This window comes from Colletes gigas, unplaced genomic scaffold, assembly GCF_013123115.1.
Source record: "Colletes gigas isolate AHSC1104 unplaced genomic scaffold, ASM1312311v1 Colletes_gigas_Sc00005, whole genome shotgun sequence".
Classification (NCBI taxonomy): domain Eukaryota; kingdom Metazoa; phylum Arthropoda; class Insecta; order Hymenoptera; family Colletidae; genus Colletes; species Colletes gigas.
The window spans coordinates 8,527,258-8,547,181 of record NW_025106634.1 but is presented as its reverse complement, the minus strand read 5'-3'; the positions used below and the strand labels follow the sequence as shown (position 1 = coordinate 8,547,181).

At 44.0% G+C, this 19,924-nt stretch overlaps 5 protein-coding genes across 6 annotated transcripts in view; 3 read left to right on the top strand and 2 right to left on the bottom strand.

Moving 5' to 3' along the window:
• LOC122395261 (protein Wnt-1-like) overlaps positions 1 to 7,040 on the top strand; it is a 70,189-nt gene extending 63,149 nt beyond the window's left edge. Inside the window, exons 4-7 of the mRNA XM_043392705.1 lie at positions 84 to 241; positions 5,015 to 5,192; positions 5,712 to 5,943; positions 6,651 to 7,040. Of these exons, the coding sequence (XP_043248640.1) occupies positions 84 to 241; positions 5,015 to 5,192; positions 5,712 to 5,943; positions 6,651 to 6,852 (770 nt within the window). The 3' untranslated portion in view covers positions 6,853 to 7,040. The remainder of the gene's footprint in view (positions 1 to 83; positions 242 to 5,014; positions 5,193 to 5,711; positions 5,944 to 6,650) is intronic.
• A 2,624-nt stretch (positions 7,041 to 9,664) lies between these two features.
• On the bottom strand, positions 9,665 to 14,274 carry LOC122395034 (UDP-glucuronosyltransferase 2A3-like). 2 transcript variants are annotated; one of them, XR_006258954.1, is made up of 5 exons: positions 12,757 to 14,274; positions 12,276 to 12,621; positions 11,720 to 11,978; positions 10,404 to 11,586; positions 9,665 to 10,364 (listed from the first exon to the last, which is right to left on the bottom strand). XR_006258954.1 is itself a non-coding variant. In XM_043392317.1 (4 exons), the coding sequence occupies exons 1-4, from the start codon at positions 13,125 to 13,127 to the stop codon at positions 11,075 to 11,077; spliced, it is 1,488 nt and encodes a 495-aa protein (XP_043248252.1). In that variant the 5' UTR covers positions 13,128 to 14,274; the 3' UTR covers positions 9,665 to 11,074. The 2 variants fall into 2 exon arrangements, 1 of the variants encoding a protein (XP_043248252.1); XM_043392317.1 differs by having other exon boundaries at positions 9,665 to 11,586.
• A 200-nt stretch (positions 14,275 to 14,474) lies between these two features.
• LOC122395478 (nuclear pore glycoprotein p62) lies at positions 14,475 to 16,659 on the top strand. Its single transcript, XM_043393098.1, has 5 exons — positions 14,475 to 14,852; positions 15,051 to 15,595; positions 15,677 to 15,797; positions 15,865 to 16,102; positions 16,180 to 16,659. The coding sequence occupies exons 1-5, from the start codon at positions 14,785 to 14,787 to the stop codon at positions 16,540 to 16,542; spliced, it is 1,335 nt and encodes a 444-aa protein (XP_043249033.1). The 5' UTR covers positions 14,475 to 14,784; the 3' UTR covers positions 16,543 to 16,659.
• On the bottom strand, positions 16,543 to 17,921 carry LOC122395480 (checkpoint protein HUS1). The gene is made up of 3 exons (XM_043393102.1): positions 17,774 to 17,921; positions 17,125 to 17,531; positions 16,543 to 17,046 (listed from the first exon to the last, which is right to left on the bottom strand). Exons 1-3 carry the CDS (start codon positions 17,823 to 17,825, stop codon positions 16,681 to 16,683), a joined length of 825 nt encoding a protein of 274 aa, XP_043249037.1. The 5' UTR covers positions 17,826 to 17,921; the 3' UTR covers positions 16,543 to 16,680.
• Positions 17,922 to 18,432: 511 nt separating this feature from the next.
• LOC122395477 (transcriptional activator Myb) overlaps positions 18,433 to 19,924 on the top strand; it is a 41,849-nt gene continuing 40,357 nt past the window's right edge. Inside the window, exon 1 of the mRNA XM_043393097.1 lies at positions 18,433 to 18,618. Coding sequence (XP_043249032.1) covers positions 18,599 to 18,618 — 20 coding nt within the window. The 5' untranslated portion in view covers positions 18,433 to 18,598. The remainder of the gene's footprint in view (positions 18,619 to 19,924) is intronic.

The window sequence follows — 19,924 nt, the reverse complement described above, 5'->3', positions numbered from 1 at the left end:
CGTAATCGCGACGGGCAGCCTTGGAAGTGAAATGAAAAAACTTCTCCGCAGCGGGAAAAAAAATTTCTGTTGCATGTTCGCAGACAGTCGCGAGGCGGCGTTCGTCTACGCAATATCAGCGGCCGGAGTTGCTTACAGCGTCACGAGGGCCTGTTCCAGGGGCGAGCTCACCGATTGCTCCTGCGACAACCGTGTCAGAACACGCCGCCCGAATAATTGGCAATGGGGTGGCTGCAGCGAGGTAATTTCACCCTTTATTTGTATTCCCTTGTCCTTTGAAAAATAAGACGCGACTAACTGCCGACCGTAAATTAGGATTACTTTCTTCTTTACCGCTTACTTTCCTACGACCGTCTCCTTCCTGGATCCGACGCTCGGCTATTAATTAAGGGCGTCTCCTAGTGTGAAACGCGTTTCTCTTTTCTTTTCGCCTTCTTTGCAAATTTCTTGCTACGGATCCGCGCAACACCTTTTCCACTCGAATTTGCAACGTTTATCTCCGGCACTTTTTCGCATTTTTGGGGGGTTTAAAAATATACAGGGTGCTTGGACCCGGGGAAAATTTTAACGAGCGATTCTGGAGCTCAAAACAAGACGAAAATCAAGAATGACAATTTATTGATTGAGACTTCCGTTAAAAGGTTATTAATTTTTTAAATTACGCCTGTAGATAGGCAACCTGCGAACAGTTGCGTGCGTGAGATAGTGGTTCTCACCACAGACGAGGTATGCGAGTAGATCTTACACCTTGTGGACTTTCGTGGCCCAATCTGTCATACCGACTGGGAAATTTTTCGACAAAATTAAAAAATTTCAAATCGTTCTGGAAAAATTATTTTTAGTTGCAGGGGTCAATTACAATCATTTTTGGTGAATAGCCATACATTCGAAATCCTATGTATTTTTGAGAAAAAAATTCGAATAGATGTGGAACTTTTCGACAAAATTAAAAAATTTCAAATCGTTCTAAAAAAATTATTTTCGGTTACGGGGGTTAATTACAATAATTTTTGGTTATTTGACATACGCTCGAAATCCTAGCCACATTCAAGAAAAAAATTCGAGAAGGTGTGAAATTTTTCGAGAAAATTAAAAAATTTTAAATCGATTTGGAAAAATTATTTTCGGTTACGGGCGTCAATTATAATCATTTTTGGTCAATACACATACCCCCGAAATCCTACACATTTTCGAGAAAAAAAATCATTACCGAAAATCCAATGTGAGGCTTCCCTGAAATTTTATGCGAATCTTTAAAATGTCATAACTCCTGAACGGATTGGCCGATTTTAATGTTTCAAACGGCAAACAACGTGTATTTTAATCAAGAATATATAGAAATGCTAACAATATTCGAAAAGTTGGTCCTTAACACCGCAAAATAAGAAAATAGTTCAAATAAGCATAAAAAATGGTTCAATTTTCAAACAGCCATAACTCTTACAATAATGAATAAATTTCAATGAAACTTTTGTCTGAAGTAAAGCTCATTCGTACCTATAGAAAAGTATTAGGCAATTTTTCCGTAGCACGTCAAACAAAATTACTAAAAATGAAAAACGAATTTTACGAAAAATCGACAGGGGGTAGGTGCTGGAATTTTCGGTGAAAAAAAATTTTTGTCAAATCGTTCTAAAAAAATTATTTTCGTTTGTGGGGGTCACTCACAATAATTTTTAGTCATTAGACATATCCTCGAAATCCTAGCCACGTTTAAGGAAAACATTCGAGAAGGTGTGAAATTTTTCGACAAAATTAAAATATTTCAAATCGTTCTGGAAAAATTATTTTCCGTTGCAAGGGTCGATTACAATCATTTTTGGTGAATAGACATAGATCTGAAATTCTACCCATTTTCGAGAAAAAAATTCGAGAATGTGTGAAACTTTTCGAGAAAATTAAAAAATTTCGAATCGATTTGGAAAAATTATTTTCAGTTGCAGGGGTCAATTGCAAGTATTTTTGGTGGATAGACGTACCCCCGAAATCCTACGCACTATCGAGGAAAAAATTCCTTACCGAAAATCTAATGTGAGGCATCCCAATCAACAAATCGGTATTCTTGATTTTAAAATCTTGCATTAAATTTTTCCCCAGAGGTGACCAAACACCCTGCATAAAAAAAAATAAAAATATTTGGGTGATCGTATTAATTACAATAAATAGAAAAGTAATAAATGTACAGTAGTGGGGGGGTTGATCACTGAGGTGACAGTAATCAGGTCTTCCACCCTATTTCTATTGCAAAAGCATTCGAAAAACCGCCCCCGTCGTTCTACAGTCGTTCCTAAAACCCTTCAACGGACAACCACCCCCCGATTTACGGGTACATCTGGACGTACGAAACCGATACGTTTCCCTCCGGAAATTCTTGGAGTTCTTACGCAACGGCTGTTAATTAAACGCCCACAGTCGCAGACGGGTCAATTACCAGCGACGGGGGAACCTCTCCGTGGCCAGGGATTTCAATTTCGCGACGAACGTCGGTGGAAACTCCGGGAACGCGCGTAAACCGGAAGGCGCGAATTTCTTAATCAATTTCTTCGTCGATCGTAAATCAATCCCAGGTCGTTGTGCTTCCGCGGTCGCGAAATTAATGAAATTCCGTTCCGTCGACAAACGACGATTATATTCACCCTTTCTCGCCACCGGCCGCCGGAAGGGGGGGGTTGGAAGGAGAACCGAACGACGTAACAATATCCGTTTCTTTGCGTTGCGCGTATACAGGGTTAAGGGGACAGGACAACCCCTCGCCGATACAGAGAACGGACACGAGTACCTTTTTCTCAGAAACTGTTCATGCCAGACAAGCTTCTCCCTCCTCGTTTCTGCTTTGCGTTTCAACGTGCTCGCGTCAGACGGTCTCACAACCAAAACGGAGAAAAATTATATCGGTTATTGGGGTTATTGGTGGTGGAAAAAGTTCGTATAAAAACAAAAAGAAGTTCGTACAATTTTCTATTATTATTTATGAAGAATTGACGTCAGTAAGGGTCTCAAAGCCAGATCTGAAATTTGCACGGTTAAGATTCGATTATCTAAGAAGAAGATGGCGTCCCTTTGGACATTGGGAAAAAGTTGGAGAGAGAAAGAACAATGAAACGAGATTCGAATTCTTCCTGGTTTGTTTTTACTTAGCCAACCTTCTTAAGCGTGTACACGTGAAGCACTTGCCCCCGCGTTGGCATCCCCAATTTGTCGTCTCGATCTCTCTCTCCACGGTCGGTCGACGTAAACCTTAACCCTGGACGAAGACAAAGCTCGTCCTGTAAACGGATGCATTTCATGCGTACGGCTGACCCCTTGTAGACATTGCTAGCTTACAAGGGGATTAAGGGAGCTAAGCTTGTTAAGTTGCAACAACCCGCCCACCCCACCCATCCCGGCCGCCCGGACATATCGGCCACGCAACTCGCACGTGAGCGATGCACACGAACGTAAATACCCAGTGCACGCGCGGGGTGGAGGTGAAACGACGACGGGACGAGGAACTTGTCGGAGGAAAAGATCCAAGAAGAATAATAAACGTGCCAGTAAAAGAAGAATTTATAAAAAATAACGTAGAAAGTAAGTGTTGGGGTTTTGTAATGAGCTTGGCACATAATAATTGTTCAATATAAACGTATATTTAGAAGTAAATTAAACACGTGTGCATACAAAGGCGATGCGTACTCTCAGGGAGACATATTTGGACTGCACAACAACAGAAAAACAAAACAATATGTTCGTATCGATGACCGCCATCATCGATTCTCTAACAGTAAGAAAAAGAATATAATTCCAACGAAACTCATCGAGGAATCGTATTTTTCATGGAAAATCGTTCGTGTCGTTGGTGGAATACAGCCAGAAAATGTTCAGAATACGTAGAGAGAAGTTCGAGTCGAAGAAATAGGTCTATTGGCCAACGAAGAGTGAAGGAGCAGAAAAAAAAACCGGAGAAAAAAGAAGAAAGGTGAGCGTGTGGAGGAACAAGAAGAGAGCGTGAGAAAAGACAACACGGAAGAGATGGGGAACCAGGTGGGGAGTCGAAAGGGGGAAGAAAAGGAGACCACAACACGTGCCCGAGAAACTCACGTGGCAGACAGAGGAAAATCTTTCGTCTTTAGCCATTTATATAATTTATTAAATTGCATAATCACACAGAGTAACTTTTAGAAAATGTCCGTTGCTTTGAATAAGTCGGAGATTAAAATGTATGGTTCGTAATTCTAATTATTTAATTCTTGTTAAAAAGTAAAGTTTAGACTACGAATAGAATTGATGTGCAGGTGGGGGTGGTTGTGGAGCTCCTGCAACCTTCCACCCCCTCCTGTATCCACCATTGCCAGGAAGACTCCTTAACTAGGCTGATCCCGTGGGACAAATGTCACGGTCGGGCACGCTGACAGATTTCCCAGATAATGATGTTTGCCGACTCTCTCGCGCCCGGCGACCCGGGTCAGGTTTAACCTCCTTGGTCCTGGATTTGTTTTCCTTGGATAAAAGGATGTATTCGTCGTTCGTTATTTTTAGTCGTAGAAAAGAATTTTGGAAAGATTGTTTCACAAACCATATTTTCCTTGGATTTTTAGAACGTAAAAAAAAGCATTTTTTTCACTAGGAAATCCTCTTAAGCCGGGAGATCTCGTTTAACGCTTCTCGGCGGGGCCTCGAATGCCGGTCAACAAAGTACGTTTCGCTGTTCAGGTGCGGTAGAATAATCTTTATACCTATCGATAGCGATCTCGGAATTCCTGCAACCGTACCGATCGGAAAATGAGCATCGTTTCGGTCTCGTAGATCCTGGTAATTTGGACGGAGATTTACTCTTGGCTTTCGAACTCCGTCGAGAAGCGTCAGAGGCGTTAAAAAGCGATTTAATATCCGAGATTTCCCTAAAAATAAATAACAGCTGCAAGAACGGTTCTGTAACAATTATTTTCGGGACTTGAAAGGGCCCGAAAAGTTTAAGGCATTCTTGAAGCGATCGTTGGCTCGTAGATCACGCGAACCGTTCTTTGTGCATCCACAGGACATCCACTTCGGTGAGAAGTTTTCGCGAGAGTGGTCCGACAGCGGCGAGGAGCCTGTGAAGGAGGGTGTCCTGCAAGGACCGAAAGGGCTGGCTGGCCAGCTGATGAGGAAGCACGATAGCGAAGCTGGCAGGCGTGCCGTCCGCTCGAGAATGCAACGCGTGTGCAAGTGTCACGGTGAGCCATTAATGCGTTCCACAGATAACCGCCGGGTCGCTGTCCGCGGTCTTATTTTTCATTCTGCCCGCCTCGAGGACTTAGGATTATCATCTATCCCCTTTGTCTACCCTTGCTCGATCCGTACAGGATCCACGGACGGATACATTCCACGGACCCGTACGGATCTGAAGAGCTTGGTCCACTTATCCGGGAGAAACTATTATACGTTGATCGATAACTCTACGTTACTCTAAGTTACGCTACAATTCTTACATTTGAGCAGAGTGTTAGGTGCATACGAAACGTCGAATTTAGCGAACTCCAAAGCTCTGAAAATTTAATCTCCGAATCGATGGTAATTTTGGTCGAGTAAGAAGTGTTTTAGCTTGAAATTGTCTAGTTTGTAAAATGGTCGCAGAAAAATAGCTGTAGGACTCTCGTTGTGTACTCGGTACGCGAGTAGCCGGGGGTTATGTTATCGATCGACGTTCATATTTTCATAGAAATTGATCCGAGCGTAATTTCGTGCCCCCGTAGGTATGTCTGGCTCGTGCAGCGTGCGCGTCTGTTGGAGAAGATTGCCTACGTTTAGGGTGGCGGGCGCTGCACTGGCGGCGCTGCACGAAGGCGCAGCACTGGTACGACTGGCGCAACGCGGCGGAAGAAGAGCGGCGAGGCTGTGGCCCGCTCGTCCCGATCTCAAACGGCCGAACAAAACGGACCTGGTGTACCTCGAAGACAGTCCCGATTACTGCGAGAAAAATCTCACGTAGGATGTCCTTTCGATCCTCCGCCGTTTAGATATTCCACTCCCAAATCTCTCCTCCACTCGTGACAGGGGGTTTCCCTGCTTTCTTCACGATCCTCGACTCTTCGTGGTTACAGCAATGATTCTTACCACTAAAACTGGCGACAATTATTATTATGGTGTATTTATTCGTATCAAAGAAATTAAAACCACCAGTCGTGGATAAAATTTTAATGGGAGATTCTAGAGGCCAAAATAAAATGAAAATGAAGAATAGCAATTTGTCGATAGAAGCTTCGTTGTAAAGTTATTAACGTTTGAAGTTGGCCCCTGTGAGACGGCAACCTGCATACAGCTACGTGCTCTGTCGATAAGTCAGTGAGTAGTCTCTCAACCTGAATGAGAACCACTGTCGCTTGCACGCAGCTGTTCACAGATTAACGTTCTACAGGCGAGTAAAGTTTTATTAGAAATTACTTATGGGTCGGTTTGACTGCTTTGGTAGATCTAGCGTTAAAGTGACCACCAGTTGTGATATGTAAGTTGACCGTCTCTGTACCTCCCATCTGGGGAAATTTCCTTGGAGCCAGTGAGAGCTATCTGAAGCTTTCATTTTAAAAATCATTGCTGTACCTTGGTGTCCCAAAGGGTTGATCGCATCCGATGAACGTAGAAATTAGTTTGATGGTGGTAGCAACGTTGAGTAAGTGGGAATCCGTGGTTTTCAGGCTCGGTATACCCGGCACGAGAGGAAGGATATGCAACCGAACGTCCATGGGCCTGGACGGATGTAGACTGCTGTGCTGCGGCCGGGGCTACCAGACGAGAGTCCGAGACGTGACCGAGAAGTGCGGGTGTCGGTTCGTCTGGTGTTGTCACGTGAAGTGCGAGCTATGCCGGCACACGCGGGAGGAGCACGTCTGCAATTAGGCGCGGTGACGTGCATTCCGGTCGGCCTACCGAAAGGTGCTTCACGACCCTCTGCCTCTGCGTCCAGGCAGATATTCGACGACGACGATTCAGCTTCACGGCCGTCGCCTGGGGAGATCGAGGGTAGACCGCGCTTCTACCAACGCTGCTTTAAGTTCGACCTTAAATGGCCGGGCCTGGCTGGCTCTCACCGGGGGGGTCAGTCGCGGGGCCGTAAAACCGCCGCGAGAGGCTAACAAAGTGTGTGACACGTTACGTTAGAACATTCTGTACCTGACAGTCAGAGTGTCGTAAGTCCACTCTTCGGCAACGTTGACTTTTAAGCGTAGCTTTCAGACGGTTAGATTGACATATCTGCGTGTGTTTGTGCTCTGCGGGGCGGTCCCAAACTTGACCACCCCAAATGTCTACGCTGAGTCTGTTTTCTAGACGGGACCGAGACGTCCCGCGATCGACAGGTCCGGTTCTTCGAGGTTACGCGTCAATTCTTCAATTCAAAGACAAGGGTCGAATAACGAGAAGGCGGGAGGCGATTCCTTGCGAAGAAAATAAGGAAAAGAAGCATCAAAATTATAATAATATTATTTGTAAGAGACTCGAACATCGATCAGCCGTGATCTTGAATAACATTCTCACGAGGAATCGCTTCTCGCCTCGTATATTTATTATTCAGCCGCATCTTGTATAGTTGGGTGTCCCAGAAAATATTGCACGTTTCAATCTCTGCTGCCTGGTTACTTTTTAACCATCCGACGAGGAACAAGACTCGGTTTAACGATCTTACGAACGTAAAGTCTGTAATTACAATTGTGAATATTTTGTATTTTATTCTGCTAATTAATTTATTCTAATAATATTTTACACGCGAGTTTCTTCGATTTGCCATCGCTGCTCCGGAAGGAAATTTTTATAAAGCTTTTAAAATTAAATTTCGAAGCAACCTTGAAGTGTGTAACGGTGACCTTGGAAAAGCTTCCCTCCCGACGAAGAAGTTCGCTCGTTCGAATTCCTCCGCCTCTCCCTCCGGCTCGAGGATAGAGAAAGACGTCCAGGGTGGTCACGATGAACAAGGACACCCTGTACAGAGACCTCCGAAGTAAAAAAATCCCCCCCCGCAAAACTGTGTCGAATTGTTTCAGTATTAATATCATAATAGCAAGTACAATATGTCTGTGAAGTTGCAGTTACGTGGCTTATTATGCTAGTCTGGCTCTCAGGTGCACCATTATTTACGTAAATGTTAACATGTTGAGGATCGACGACGAACTCTGTCTACGATCGCCAAGAGGTCGCCCCCCCTCCCCCCGAAAAGAAACCGGAAAAATGATTTGTAAACGCGTAACAGGAATTGGATTCGATTTGGAGCACGTTGTTGACGCGAAATCGTGCGTCGCGTTATTAATACGACTCGTGAGACGGCGAGAGGCTAGAAAACCTTTTTCCCGAAAGGAATTCTCAACGCCGTTCGTTCTCCCTTTTGTGACGCGGAAACGGCGAATTTGTACGTGCACGTCACGCCCGTCTTTCTGCCCCCCCCCCCACTGAGACTCAATATGTTAATAATTTGCGGTTTTTGCTGACGCGAGAGAAAGATAGAAGAAGAAGCGTGTGCGTGTGTGTGTTTTCCGCGTGGACGAGATCGTGTGTCCGGATAAGCGAGCGGCTGAGCGTGAGCATGGAAATAGAGTAACATAGGCGAGAATATTAGGCCACTCGACGACCATTCTTCTTTTTTCCGTTTCGTGCTCGCACATTTGCGTATGACGCGAGAGTCTTATTTATATCGAAGTAAAAGACCTCCACGATGTGTAGGTATCTCATTGTATACCAATGCTCTCTAGCGCGTAGAACCACCTTGTCTTCACCTAAATATGGAGCAACTACAGTGCCGCGCAAAAGTATTCCGCGCGACCCCACGTTTACTAAGAATAATTACACGAATCAAACGTATTTTACTTCTTAAATTGAAAAAAAAAATAATAATCCTTTACGAAACACCGTCCTGACTTACGACAAGTTTGTTCGCGACCCTCGTGCAGCTCGTAGGATAAAAGTTTCGCAACTACCAGCGTTAAAAAAATTTTCTTGGGGGCCCTGGAACCTTGACACGTTGACTGCCACTTGGAAACGAAAAGAATTTCTAATTTACGATAGCTCAAAAATTTTAGATTATGAACTTTCCAAATGTCTGAGAACAGGATTCGAGACTCGTAGGTTTGGCGGTGAACGTGTTAATCGTGCATGGAGCCAAATTTAAATTTAAGCGAAGGGTTGTAAATTCCAGCTTAACCTGTTCGTGACAGTTTTTACTGTCGAGCGTTTGAATACTTTCGCGCGTCACTGTACACGACTCGCTATATCGGCCGTGTTCCGGCGAACAATGCGAGTTACGAGGAACGAGACGGACTACGAGAGCGAGAGTCCACGTCGAGTCGAAGTGAAAAGGAAACGAAAAGAAAAGAGGGAAAAAGGAGGCCGCGCGGAGATACGAGGCGACGTGTGCTTACTATCCTCGCGCGAGAAGAAGGCTCAGCCAGTGTTTACATCCCTACTCTGGGTTCACAGTCTACCAGCTCCCCTAGTGTGCACTATTGGCTGAAGACGACAAAATCGACAATGCGTGGCGATGGTAGGGGGGCAGCTGGTAGACTGTGAACCGTAGTGGGAATAAGTAAACGCCTGGCTAGCATTTTTCTAACACGAGAGTGTGTATTTTATCCCGCAGTTCGTCTCGGTTCGCTCGAATCGGGAACAATACTGCCAATGACTGTACATACTGTCTTCTTACCGTTTTGTAGATTTTACGTCCACAACTGTCGCGCTGTATATAGATAAGCATACACACGATCGATCAATGTTACGTGTTCATCGAATGCTGCGTCGAGAGAAGACGAAACCGGAGCTTCGAAGAGTTAATCGCTCCAGCGTTTTCCGCGGCGCCGCGAGTACCGATGGGTGTTTCGTATCCGTGTCTTTGGAAAAGAGTCGCGAACCCGCCGTTTGCCACGAGGTCTCGATCTTTTTCACCGCCGCGTCCCGACTAATTATTCACAAACCGATTGATCGACCGCGCTGACGCAGTTTAAAAAAATTTAGTCGTCTTAATCGCCGTTAAAATTAATAGCGCTAGGCTACCTTCGAGGAATCAGTTTTAATCGTGTTGAAAAAAAAATATTGATTTTCTGTAAGATCGATTCGAAGTCGGAATGTCCCTAAGTCCCGATCAGGGGCGCGGAGGAAGCTACTGTTTCGTCGCGTACGCCAAGCCGATTGAAGCCACAGTCTAGTCAATTACGAAGTCCGGATTCATCGTGTCTCATACAATTATGTTTTCCAATTTCGTACGAGAATTTTTATCATCCATTTATACACCGTCGACCATATTAGTTTCATTTTATATACAACCACGCGGCACGCGATTTTTACGTGTCACTTGATGAAAGATAAAGCGGCAATCAATTTTTTTACACGGAGATCGATTTATTTTATAACCGTCTTATAAACGAGTTTTTCTACGACGAGCATCGTGCTTTTTTTTTCTTTTTTTTTACAACGATCCGACGATGATCGACGAACACTGATACGCGAGTTTGTATACCGGCGCCCAATTGTCATCGCTCGATACGACACTGACAACGCCTGATCTGATTTAAGAGAAACATGGCCTTAACGAAGAAACGAGTCGAGCCCCGTGAAACTAAGGTAAACCGATTCGTCCCGTACGTTATTTAAGGATCTAGCGATAAACGCACACGAGCGAGATACACTCGTGCGACGACGACGACGACGACGACATACAGAGCGCAGTATTGACAAATTTGTAATTTATTTTCCACACAACGCTACACTGTACTTCTAGCTTTTCCAATCAATCAACTTAACGATCAAGTATTCTCGTAATAGTTACATCTCTTCATTAGCAATGAGATAAACACACCCTAGCTCGTAACATTTGTATTTGTATGTACCTGTACTCTACGTGCATTTATATAAATACATATGCGAAAAGTGTCCGTAATTCGCCAGTCCCCCTGGATTCCGTCGTTCTAGCCGTGAATATTTTTTGTTATTTAAAAATTTATTTTACCATTGGTTGCTCAAACATATACGCTGATATCATCTTTCGATAGTGTAATTCGATGACTTTCGGTTTAATTAATTTTATATCGAAAGCACATGTCTGAACGATCAACGTGAATGTTACTCTTTATTTTGGTATCTTCTACCGCCTGTATCTTCCCTTCGATCTTTGGGATCGTTTGGAAACAAGGAGGTACCACGTCAGCGTGCCGCAGACGGTCACGGAAATCCCCAAAATACTGCCCACGAGCAGGCCAAGGAAAAACTGAAGGTCCTCGTTGGGCGTTCTCGCGGGTTTCACTGGCGTGAGGAATTCTAGATTCCCGTTCTTGGTCCGCGCCATGTAGCCAAGCCAGTAGATCAATCTATCCACCGAAGGATTTATCCTGTCACGGATGGCCAAAGAGACACGTCGAGCGTTTTCGCGGTACTCGGGCGTCTCGTGGATCTGGGTCACAGTAGTTGCTATTTCCTCGCTAGAAATGCCATGGATATCGTCCACGGACCGCCCGAAACCGAACTGCACCGCTCGAGCCGCGTTCTTGGACTCGTAGGCATTCCTGGGGAAGCATATCACCGGTGATCCGTGAAACCCGGCCTCCAGGAGCTCCGAGTCCGTGCAGTGAGTCAGCACCACTCTTGTGCGGCTGTAGCCTGCGACAGAACAAGGTAGAATACAAAATCTGAACGAATTGAACGCTATCATCTTCCTAATGAGTGCATAATTATTGTCTGGTTCGTTAGGAACCTGTCGGTGTTACATGCAGAAATTAGAAGATCCGCCTACCTGTCAGATCTTGCCGATCAACCGTAGCGACAACAAAAAGGTTCTCCGGCTGCGCTGCGTCCGTGGCCTGCCACTTCATATTCTTCCAAACGACCGCCTGGCCATCCCTTCCTTGCGGCAACTTTTGCGCCAACTCTCTGATCAACGTCTTATAATTTTCGTCCAGGAGCACCACGATAGTGCCCATTCTGAACTCGATCAACGACTTGTGCAGGTCCCCTTGCAACGGGTGTGCACCTCTGCAATGGTGACAGCCGACCTACGATATAAAACATAATTAAAAGTAACATTCTGCAACTTTGTAGGAAAAGCAATCCGTTCCCCACTCTTGTACAGGAGGATTCAAAAGTTCACTCCACTTTTGAATCGTCCTGTACATCGTCGACGAAACAACGTTCCTTTTTAAATCAATTAGAACATTGACCAAGGGACGCGAACGCGTGTATCCGCGAAGGTGAAATATCCTATCTCTGATCGAACAAAATCGAACGTTGGAGAACGTTTTACCAGGGGAGCATGACGACGCGCTGGTCGAGCGTTTTTCCATACCGCTTACCTCGACTATCAGCTGCGTGAGGGGGGCAAAGTCCGACCGCAGGAGGACATCGGCGCCCCGAAGTATGAGGCGAACATCCGCGTAAAGATTCTCTAAATTGTAACCGGTGTCTGGCAAGTATTTTCCCGCTATCCGGAGAGCATACGCCGCGTACTCGTCGCGGCCCGCGGAGAATATTGACCTCCTTGAGAAACTCGTTCGCAGCCTCGTCCAAAATCCGCCGTTCTGGATCGGCAACGCCGTGCCCGTGTACTCGAACACGTACACCTCCTCGTCCGAATTACGCGTCCATATCACCGGGATCGACTCGATGCTTTTGGTCCACGGTATCAAGCAGCCATCGTGCCTAAAATAAAAAAAAAAAATTCTTATTTCCCAAATGGAACAGCAGGTGGCTCGTTCGCCGGAAGTAACCTTCTATTCGACGTTAGAATTAAATTAAGAATAAAAGGACTAGTATTTAATCACAATTAAAACTAACCTGAGTGCAGGAAATATGACGAACGTGGGTTGAATTTCCTGTATCTTCTTCGCGATCTGACTATTCTTCAGCAACGTTTCGCAAGCTTGAATCGCTTTGCTCTCGGGATACGCGGTCGCCTCGACTCGAACGTCCACCGTCAGCACTTCCACGTCTATCAAAGTCTCGTAGAGATCGATCTCGCTGGACGCCGGTATAATCAGCGTGGCATCGATCCCTTGATCCGACAAAGTGTTGGCTAACAACGACAGATCGTAAATGTCCTCGAACGCGACCACCAGTGCCGATTGCGGGGGTGCAGTCAATGTCGAACTGCTAACGACATGTAGCAGACAGAGGCACGCGCATAATTTTACCAACAGAAACATCATGAAGGATAAAAACTTTGATTTCGTACGATTCACGCGCGACAATGTTTTAAGTACGGCGAGAGAAGAAACTTAAACGCTTAATTGTACAGCGTACTGGACGGATGTGTTTGTTTCAATTGCAAGCAAGTATCGTGTCAGTTATCGTCGTGCCGACCGCGATATCGTTGTGGGTCATTCATGCTCTAAGAAAAAAATGAACGAGAAACTGCTTATCAATCTCCACTCTACGACTAAACGCGAAAGAAACGTTTATTTCATGAATCTGTTGAAAATGGTAATATGAATTTGGTCCCTCGAGAGCACTTCCTTCGAAAGCGACACGATCGCGAGAAACGCGTGGAACTGATGCAAGAGTTAATTTGAGACACAATTGATGTTTAAGTCGAACTGTTTTCGTTTATTCTTGGTGCTACACGAATCTTTACAATCCAGCATCAAAACGGATGCCCACGGTACAATTTTGACGCCTTAACGGTGCATCGTCGTGTTTTAGAATACGTAAACAACACTACTTTCCACTGAGAACGTGCACAGAACGTTGCAAACGAAGATCAGATGAATATTAAACCGTACGAGTGACTCGTCTGTGACGCAGAGCCTCCGCGAAGCATAAACGATCGCGTGGGTCGCAGCATTCAACTTTCGTGAACAAACTTTGTTTCGGTCAACGGTCCGGAGCGAGACTTGGACACCGAGCCGGTTAAACGTTCTAGAAAAATGCGTTCGCATTCTGGATGCGAGTGTGTATACTCCGTTTGGCCATTATGCGTGTTTTCATCGTGCGATATTAATGTCACAGGTGAAACTTAATAAATGTAACGTCAATCATGATGCATTGCCATGACAAGAATTTGAATGGCTTGTATTCGTATACGAAATGAAGGTTAGTTCGTCTAAAGTCGACTACAATTTGGACGGTCGTAGTTATCAGAGCACACACTTTTGCTCGTTCACGCCTTTATACACTAGAAAAGATGAAAGTTATTCGTTCCAGGAAAGAAAATAGTTTTATAACCTCTTAATCGTACCGGGTCGAGTGTACCGTGTATTACGCGTTGGTTAAACAGTTCCCGATTAATATCGTCAATTTAACGCAACCGTAAAATGATTATGTTCACATGTTTAATATTCAAATTTTATTTTCAACGTGTACAGATTTAATTGTAAGTAGAAAACCGTTTACATATTTCGAAAGCTAGAGGGTAGTTTTCAACGAACGACTCGTCCCCATGATGCCATCCGTTAGTGCAGTGCTCTCCAATAGAGTGCACTGCGTTCGACTATGTTCGCTGCTTCTGGTACGCGGATTGGTTGTTGGAAACGGCGAAACGTGTTTTGCGGATACGCTGTTAGAACAATTTGATTTCAATTGCCAAGATAATCGAAGTTAGGTTAAATACAAACGTTGTGACCACATAGTTTTAAAATAGTTTACCGTTCGACCTTAACATCACGCTGGTTGGACATATATTTTGTGTTCGAAGACCTCTGTGACCAACAAGGTTAATTTTCCTTTTTTATTTACAAAACGTCAAACCATGATACACGATGGATGACAGCTAAAACTTGTAAAAAAAGATTTAACGTGTTCGGAAGTTGCTCGATCATAATTTAAATATACATTACTGTGCAGCTGCAATACACGTAAAAAACAAAAATGAGTTTCACATTCCAAGCTTCAAATCAACCGGCCATTACTACTTGCGCGACTAATTCTCCAAGCACAAGTAAGTTTGAATATTGTTTAATGTTGAAAATACAGTTGCTTTACTACGATTAGTACAATTTTTTGATCCCGTACAAATATGTTATATATATACATACGTCTGACCAAAGAAAATAAGGATGTCATAACCTACAAAATTGTGAAAGAAAATCCCTTCTAACAAAAAATAAGATTATTCTTTGATCGTGCCTGCTTCTAACAGCTTTTACGTTTGGAGCGACCGGTGCTGGAGATGCAGGGAAACCAACAGGGTTTTTGCAGACATCGACACCGGTGCAAAATAAACCCGGTAGTATGTTTGGCACCGTATTAAGTACAACCACCGCGCAAGGTACAGGATTTGGTTTTGGAACACCACCCGTGGCTCCTTCGATCGCCACGACTCAACAAACACCCGGTTTGACCTTTGGCACGGGTACGGTTGCAAGTACCGGTGTAACTCCCGGTGCTACCAGTACAGTGGCGCCCACAGGATTCTCGGCAGCAACTCCAGCTGGAAGTACCCTAGGTTTTAGTTTAGGAAGTTCTACAGCGGCTACGACGGCGGCTGTACCTACGTCAGGTTTTGTAGCCAAGCCCCTCACCAGTGGATTCTCCTTGGGAGGCGGTGAAGCCACCTCCTCCGCTGGAACAACGGGTCTAACGTTTGGTACACCGAATACAATGACAACAGGAACAGGATTTACACTCGGTGCAGCGTCTACCGCGACGACAACATCGACCACGACGACTTCGGCAACAGGTATTCATGTTTGTATCAATCACTGCATCGATACGATGTAATTACGATGTAATTGCATAACCATTCCAACATCTTTCATAGGTTTCTCGTTGAACACGACGGGAACAACTTCCGCGGCCACGGGATTCTCGTTAAACAAAACTTCTGCTGCCCCGAGCCTTACGACCTCAAGTGCTCAGTTATCATTAGGAACGACTACTACGTAAATATATGTTTTTTCGGTTAAATACAGGTGTTTCGCTTTCCTATTAAAAGGTAATATATTACAGTGTTAGTTCATCTGCAAGCGTGAATCCGCCGGCATCCATAAACTCGTTCGAAGAGTCGATCAACAAATGGACTTTAGAATTAGAGGAGCAGGAGAAAGTATTCGTTAACCAGGCTGCACAAGTTAATGCTTGGGATAAGTTGCTTATATCCAACGGAGAAAAAATAGTAGCCCTTAATCAAGAGGTCGAAAGAGTGAAGATCGAACAGCAACAATTGGAGCATGAATTGGACTATGTTGTAAGCGTATTACTATATCGTTGAAGCGAATGTGACTCGTAAGCTTTGTGTCGTAAATATCTAATGATCCCACACAGGTTGGCCAGCAAAAAGAATTGGAGGACTTTTTAGTACCATTGGAGAAGGAACTGGCGTCACTTCCGGTTTCCGATCCGGAAAGAGAATACACGTATCGCTTGGCGGAAGATCTCGACACGCAACTGAAACGTATGTCGGAAGATCTGAAGGAGATCATCGAACATTTGAATCAAGCTAACCGCACGCAAGACTCCAGCGATCCGATCGTTCAAATTGGTAAGATATTGAACGCGCACATGAACAGTTTGCAGTGGTTGCACCAACAGACGAGCCTGCTCAATCAGAAGATACAACAAATCGATCAGCTGCATCAAAACATCAAACAGGAAAACGAACAAAGTTTCAACCTAGCGTATAAATAATTTTAATTCGCCCAATTTTTTTGTAACCGTACCGTTTGTTTTTATGCGTTAAGAAAAATGAAACGCGCGGCGCGAGTCGCGTAAAAAAAAATATAATATGTACATTGTATAAGAATAACACCCGTTACAAACAATTGCTCAGGTAGCTATCGAAGGAATGAAATACTGTATCTTAAGATAATCCGCCAACTGTAAGTACAAGTTTACCATCTTATCTTGAAGTATATTACATTTTACACTATCCGGGTGCACGATGTCCCATGCCAGAAACATATGAAACTTTTTAATGTCCACGGTTGCCGACACTTTGTCGATGTCTTCGTTTTGGCTGCAACTCCACACTTGGAGGTCCTGAAAATGCGTGGAAACCGTCGCGCTGTTCGCATCGATCTCAAGCACGAACATGCCACACTTGTCGGCGCTTAACGTCAATCGCGGACTCATGTTCTTCATTCTCTCCACGATGCTTCTCACGTATTTCAGTTGTGGCATGTTCACCGATATCTAAAAACGACGGAAATATAATTTAAATTATACAGAAATAAAATAAAAATAGGATGTATCATCGAAACGGTTGCGTACGTCGAATTCCAGTATATTCGGTGCTTGATATTCCGGCCAATCTCGTCGCGGTATAACCTTAACCGGTACATCGTGCAAACATTGTTGGGATTCTATACTCAACGACGGCAATTCGATCTCCAACGTCAAACAAGGTTGTCGTTTGTTCGTCAATTTGATTTTTACGCTTTTCGCGATCGCTCGTAAAGGATTCAACGACTTGGCCAACATGGTCGCGTCGAATTTTAAATAAATTTCGTTCTGTTCTTCGGTTACGCCGTGCATAATGTATTCGGTGAAGAAATGCTGTTGATTCAGTTCTGCCCATACCCTCGACGACCGATCGTCGCCGACGTTGAAGCATAATTCGTTCGGTGATAATCGTAAGGTGCACTGACGTGTTAATCGAGAAATAATGTTAACAACGTCTGGAATAAAAAAATCGTTCTTTTATATTATTACAATTTTGCATGCTGTCTCGACAGCTTATCTCGAATAAAAGATATATTATAAATAAGTTTCAATCGTTGAATTTATACTTGACGTGATCGCGAAACATATTTGTCGTTACTGCACGATACGAGACTATCCTTCGTGTTGTAAAATAACCACGTTACGTTCAAGGACACGTTGAGAAAGGTTAGAAATTATGCTTCGATCTCAAACTCACTTGTAAAATCTCTCATAGCGATAACGTTCACCATTCTGCATCTAAATTTCATATTCGATTGTTCGATAACACTGAACAAGAGAAATAGTTACAAGAAAAAGAAATTTTGCGCGGGAACTCGGACAGACGACACTTCCTCGCTGGAACGCAGGACGAGAATTGTTCAATCGCGAACATTACGTTCCTAACGAAAGGACAAAAGTATAGAAAAGCAACTGTCGCGAATAAAAATTATAATTAGTAACAAACATTACGTTATTACGAATCGAGCAATATTTATCGACGTAATGTATCATTGTAGGTGACTATTTTAATATTAAGTAATATGGAATGGTAGAAATGCGAAATAACGAAATTTAGATTAGAATCTGTAATTTTAAGTTAAAATGTGTGCAATTGTAAAATTAATTGTTGCGGTATAGCATAGAACGGTATGGTGCAACGTCCTCTCAACAGATGTCGTTAACGTGGCCATTAACCCTAATTCTCGCGTGAAAAATTACCCTGCGATGTGAATTTGTACCGAATGACCCATAATTCGTCGACGTGAGATCTAAGCCTCTGCTGTCAAGCATTGTGTGTAAACAATAAACGACACAGGGAACGTGACAGACAACGGGTCGCGTCCTTCGCGTCGGCCAGACAGTTCACGAAAAGCGTTCGTGCTTTGACACACAGTCTTCGATACGTCCTCTCCCTTAGAGGTTGCGAATCTTTGTTATACGATCGATGTTGCCGAGTGTCGGCGACTCGTTGTAATTCGCGTGCCCGTGACTATATTCTTGGACCGGGCGGTCTTCAGCGAACGATGCACCATTGAACGATATGCAGTTTGGCAGAAAAAGGTGAGCATATTTGTTCTCGTTCTCGTAAACTTCGTTTCACGAGGCTGTTCGAGGCTTCTCGTTAATCTCTGCTCGTCGAGGTTCCAACGATAAACATAAATTAAGACCGTTGCCGATTATGTCACGTTATTTAAATCGTGGCTACGATTACGTCGTTCGATACCCGCGTTGGAGCTTCGATTAAATGTACAATACGCCAGCGATCGAAGGTCAACGTTGCGCCTCGATCGGATTTCTCGTTCCGTTCGAAGGTATTTAACCCCGGTCACGAACTGATCGAACATCGAGCGGCAGAATCAAACAGTTTGCGCGAGAAACTCGTTTCCCTCGTGTACAAGTTCTCTCGTAACGTTCTTATTCTCCCACACGTTTCGACGCTCCACGATCCGCGGCGTAACAGGAATGCAGGATTCGTCGATGTTGGTAAAACTCAGAAGTAGTATACAGATATTCGAACGTTAAATATCCAGACTGATTAATTACGATCGCCGTTCGATGAAACGATTCGCGACAACGTTCGTGTCGCCGGATGTCGCGAAATTCTGATAACGAGACGTTGTTCCGCGGAAACGTTCTCGCCGGTAGCCGTGTATTTAAACGTTTCGTGCGTATATTTTTCTGCATTATCGAGCGCCTAGCCAAGGCAGGTGGTAAAACACGTGGCATGCGTAGAGAACATGCACCGGTCCCCGTGTTATTCTTTCCTTGTCTTTTTTTCGTCTTTCGGTCACTGGCGTGCTATCCTCTCTTTTCAGCTTCCGTTTTTTCCCTCGCTCGCGCGTACACGTTATATACAGGGTGTTCGGCCACCCCTGGGAACAATTTTAATGGGAGATTCTAGAGGCCCAAATAAGACGAAAATCGAGAATATCAATTTCCTAACTGAGGCTTTGTTAAAAAGTTATTAACAATTAAATTCAAAAATTTCAAATCATTCTGGAAAAATTATTTTCGGTTCCGGGGGTCAGTTACAAACATTTTTGGTGAATAGACACACCCTCGAAATCCTACCCAGTTTCGAGAAAAAAATTCGAAAAGTAGACAAATTTTTCGAAGAAATTGAAACGTTTCAAATCGTTCTAAAAAAATTGTTTTTAGTTTGAGGGGTCAATTACAAACATTTTTGGTGAATAGACATATATCCGAAATCCTACCCAGTTTCGAGAAAAAAATTCGAGTAGGTGTGACATTTTTCGACAAAATTCAAAAATTTCAAATCGTTCTGGAAAAATTATTTTCGGTTGCAGGGGTCGATTACAATTATTTTTTGTGGATAGACATATATCCGAAATCCTACCCAGTTTCG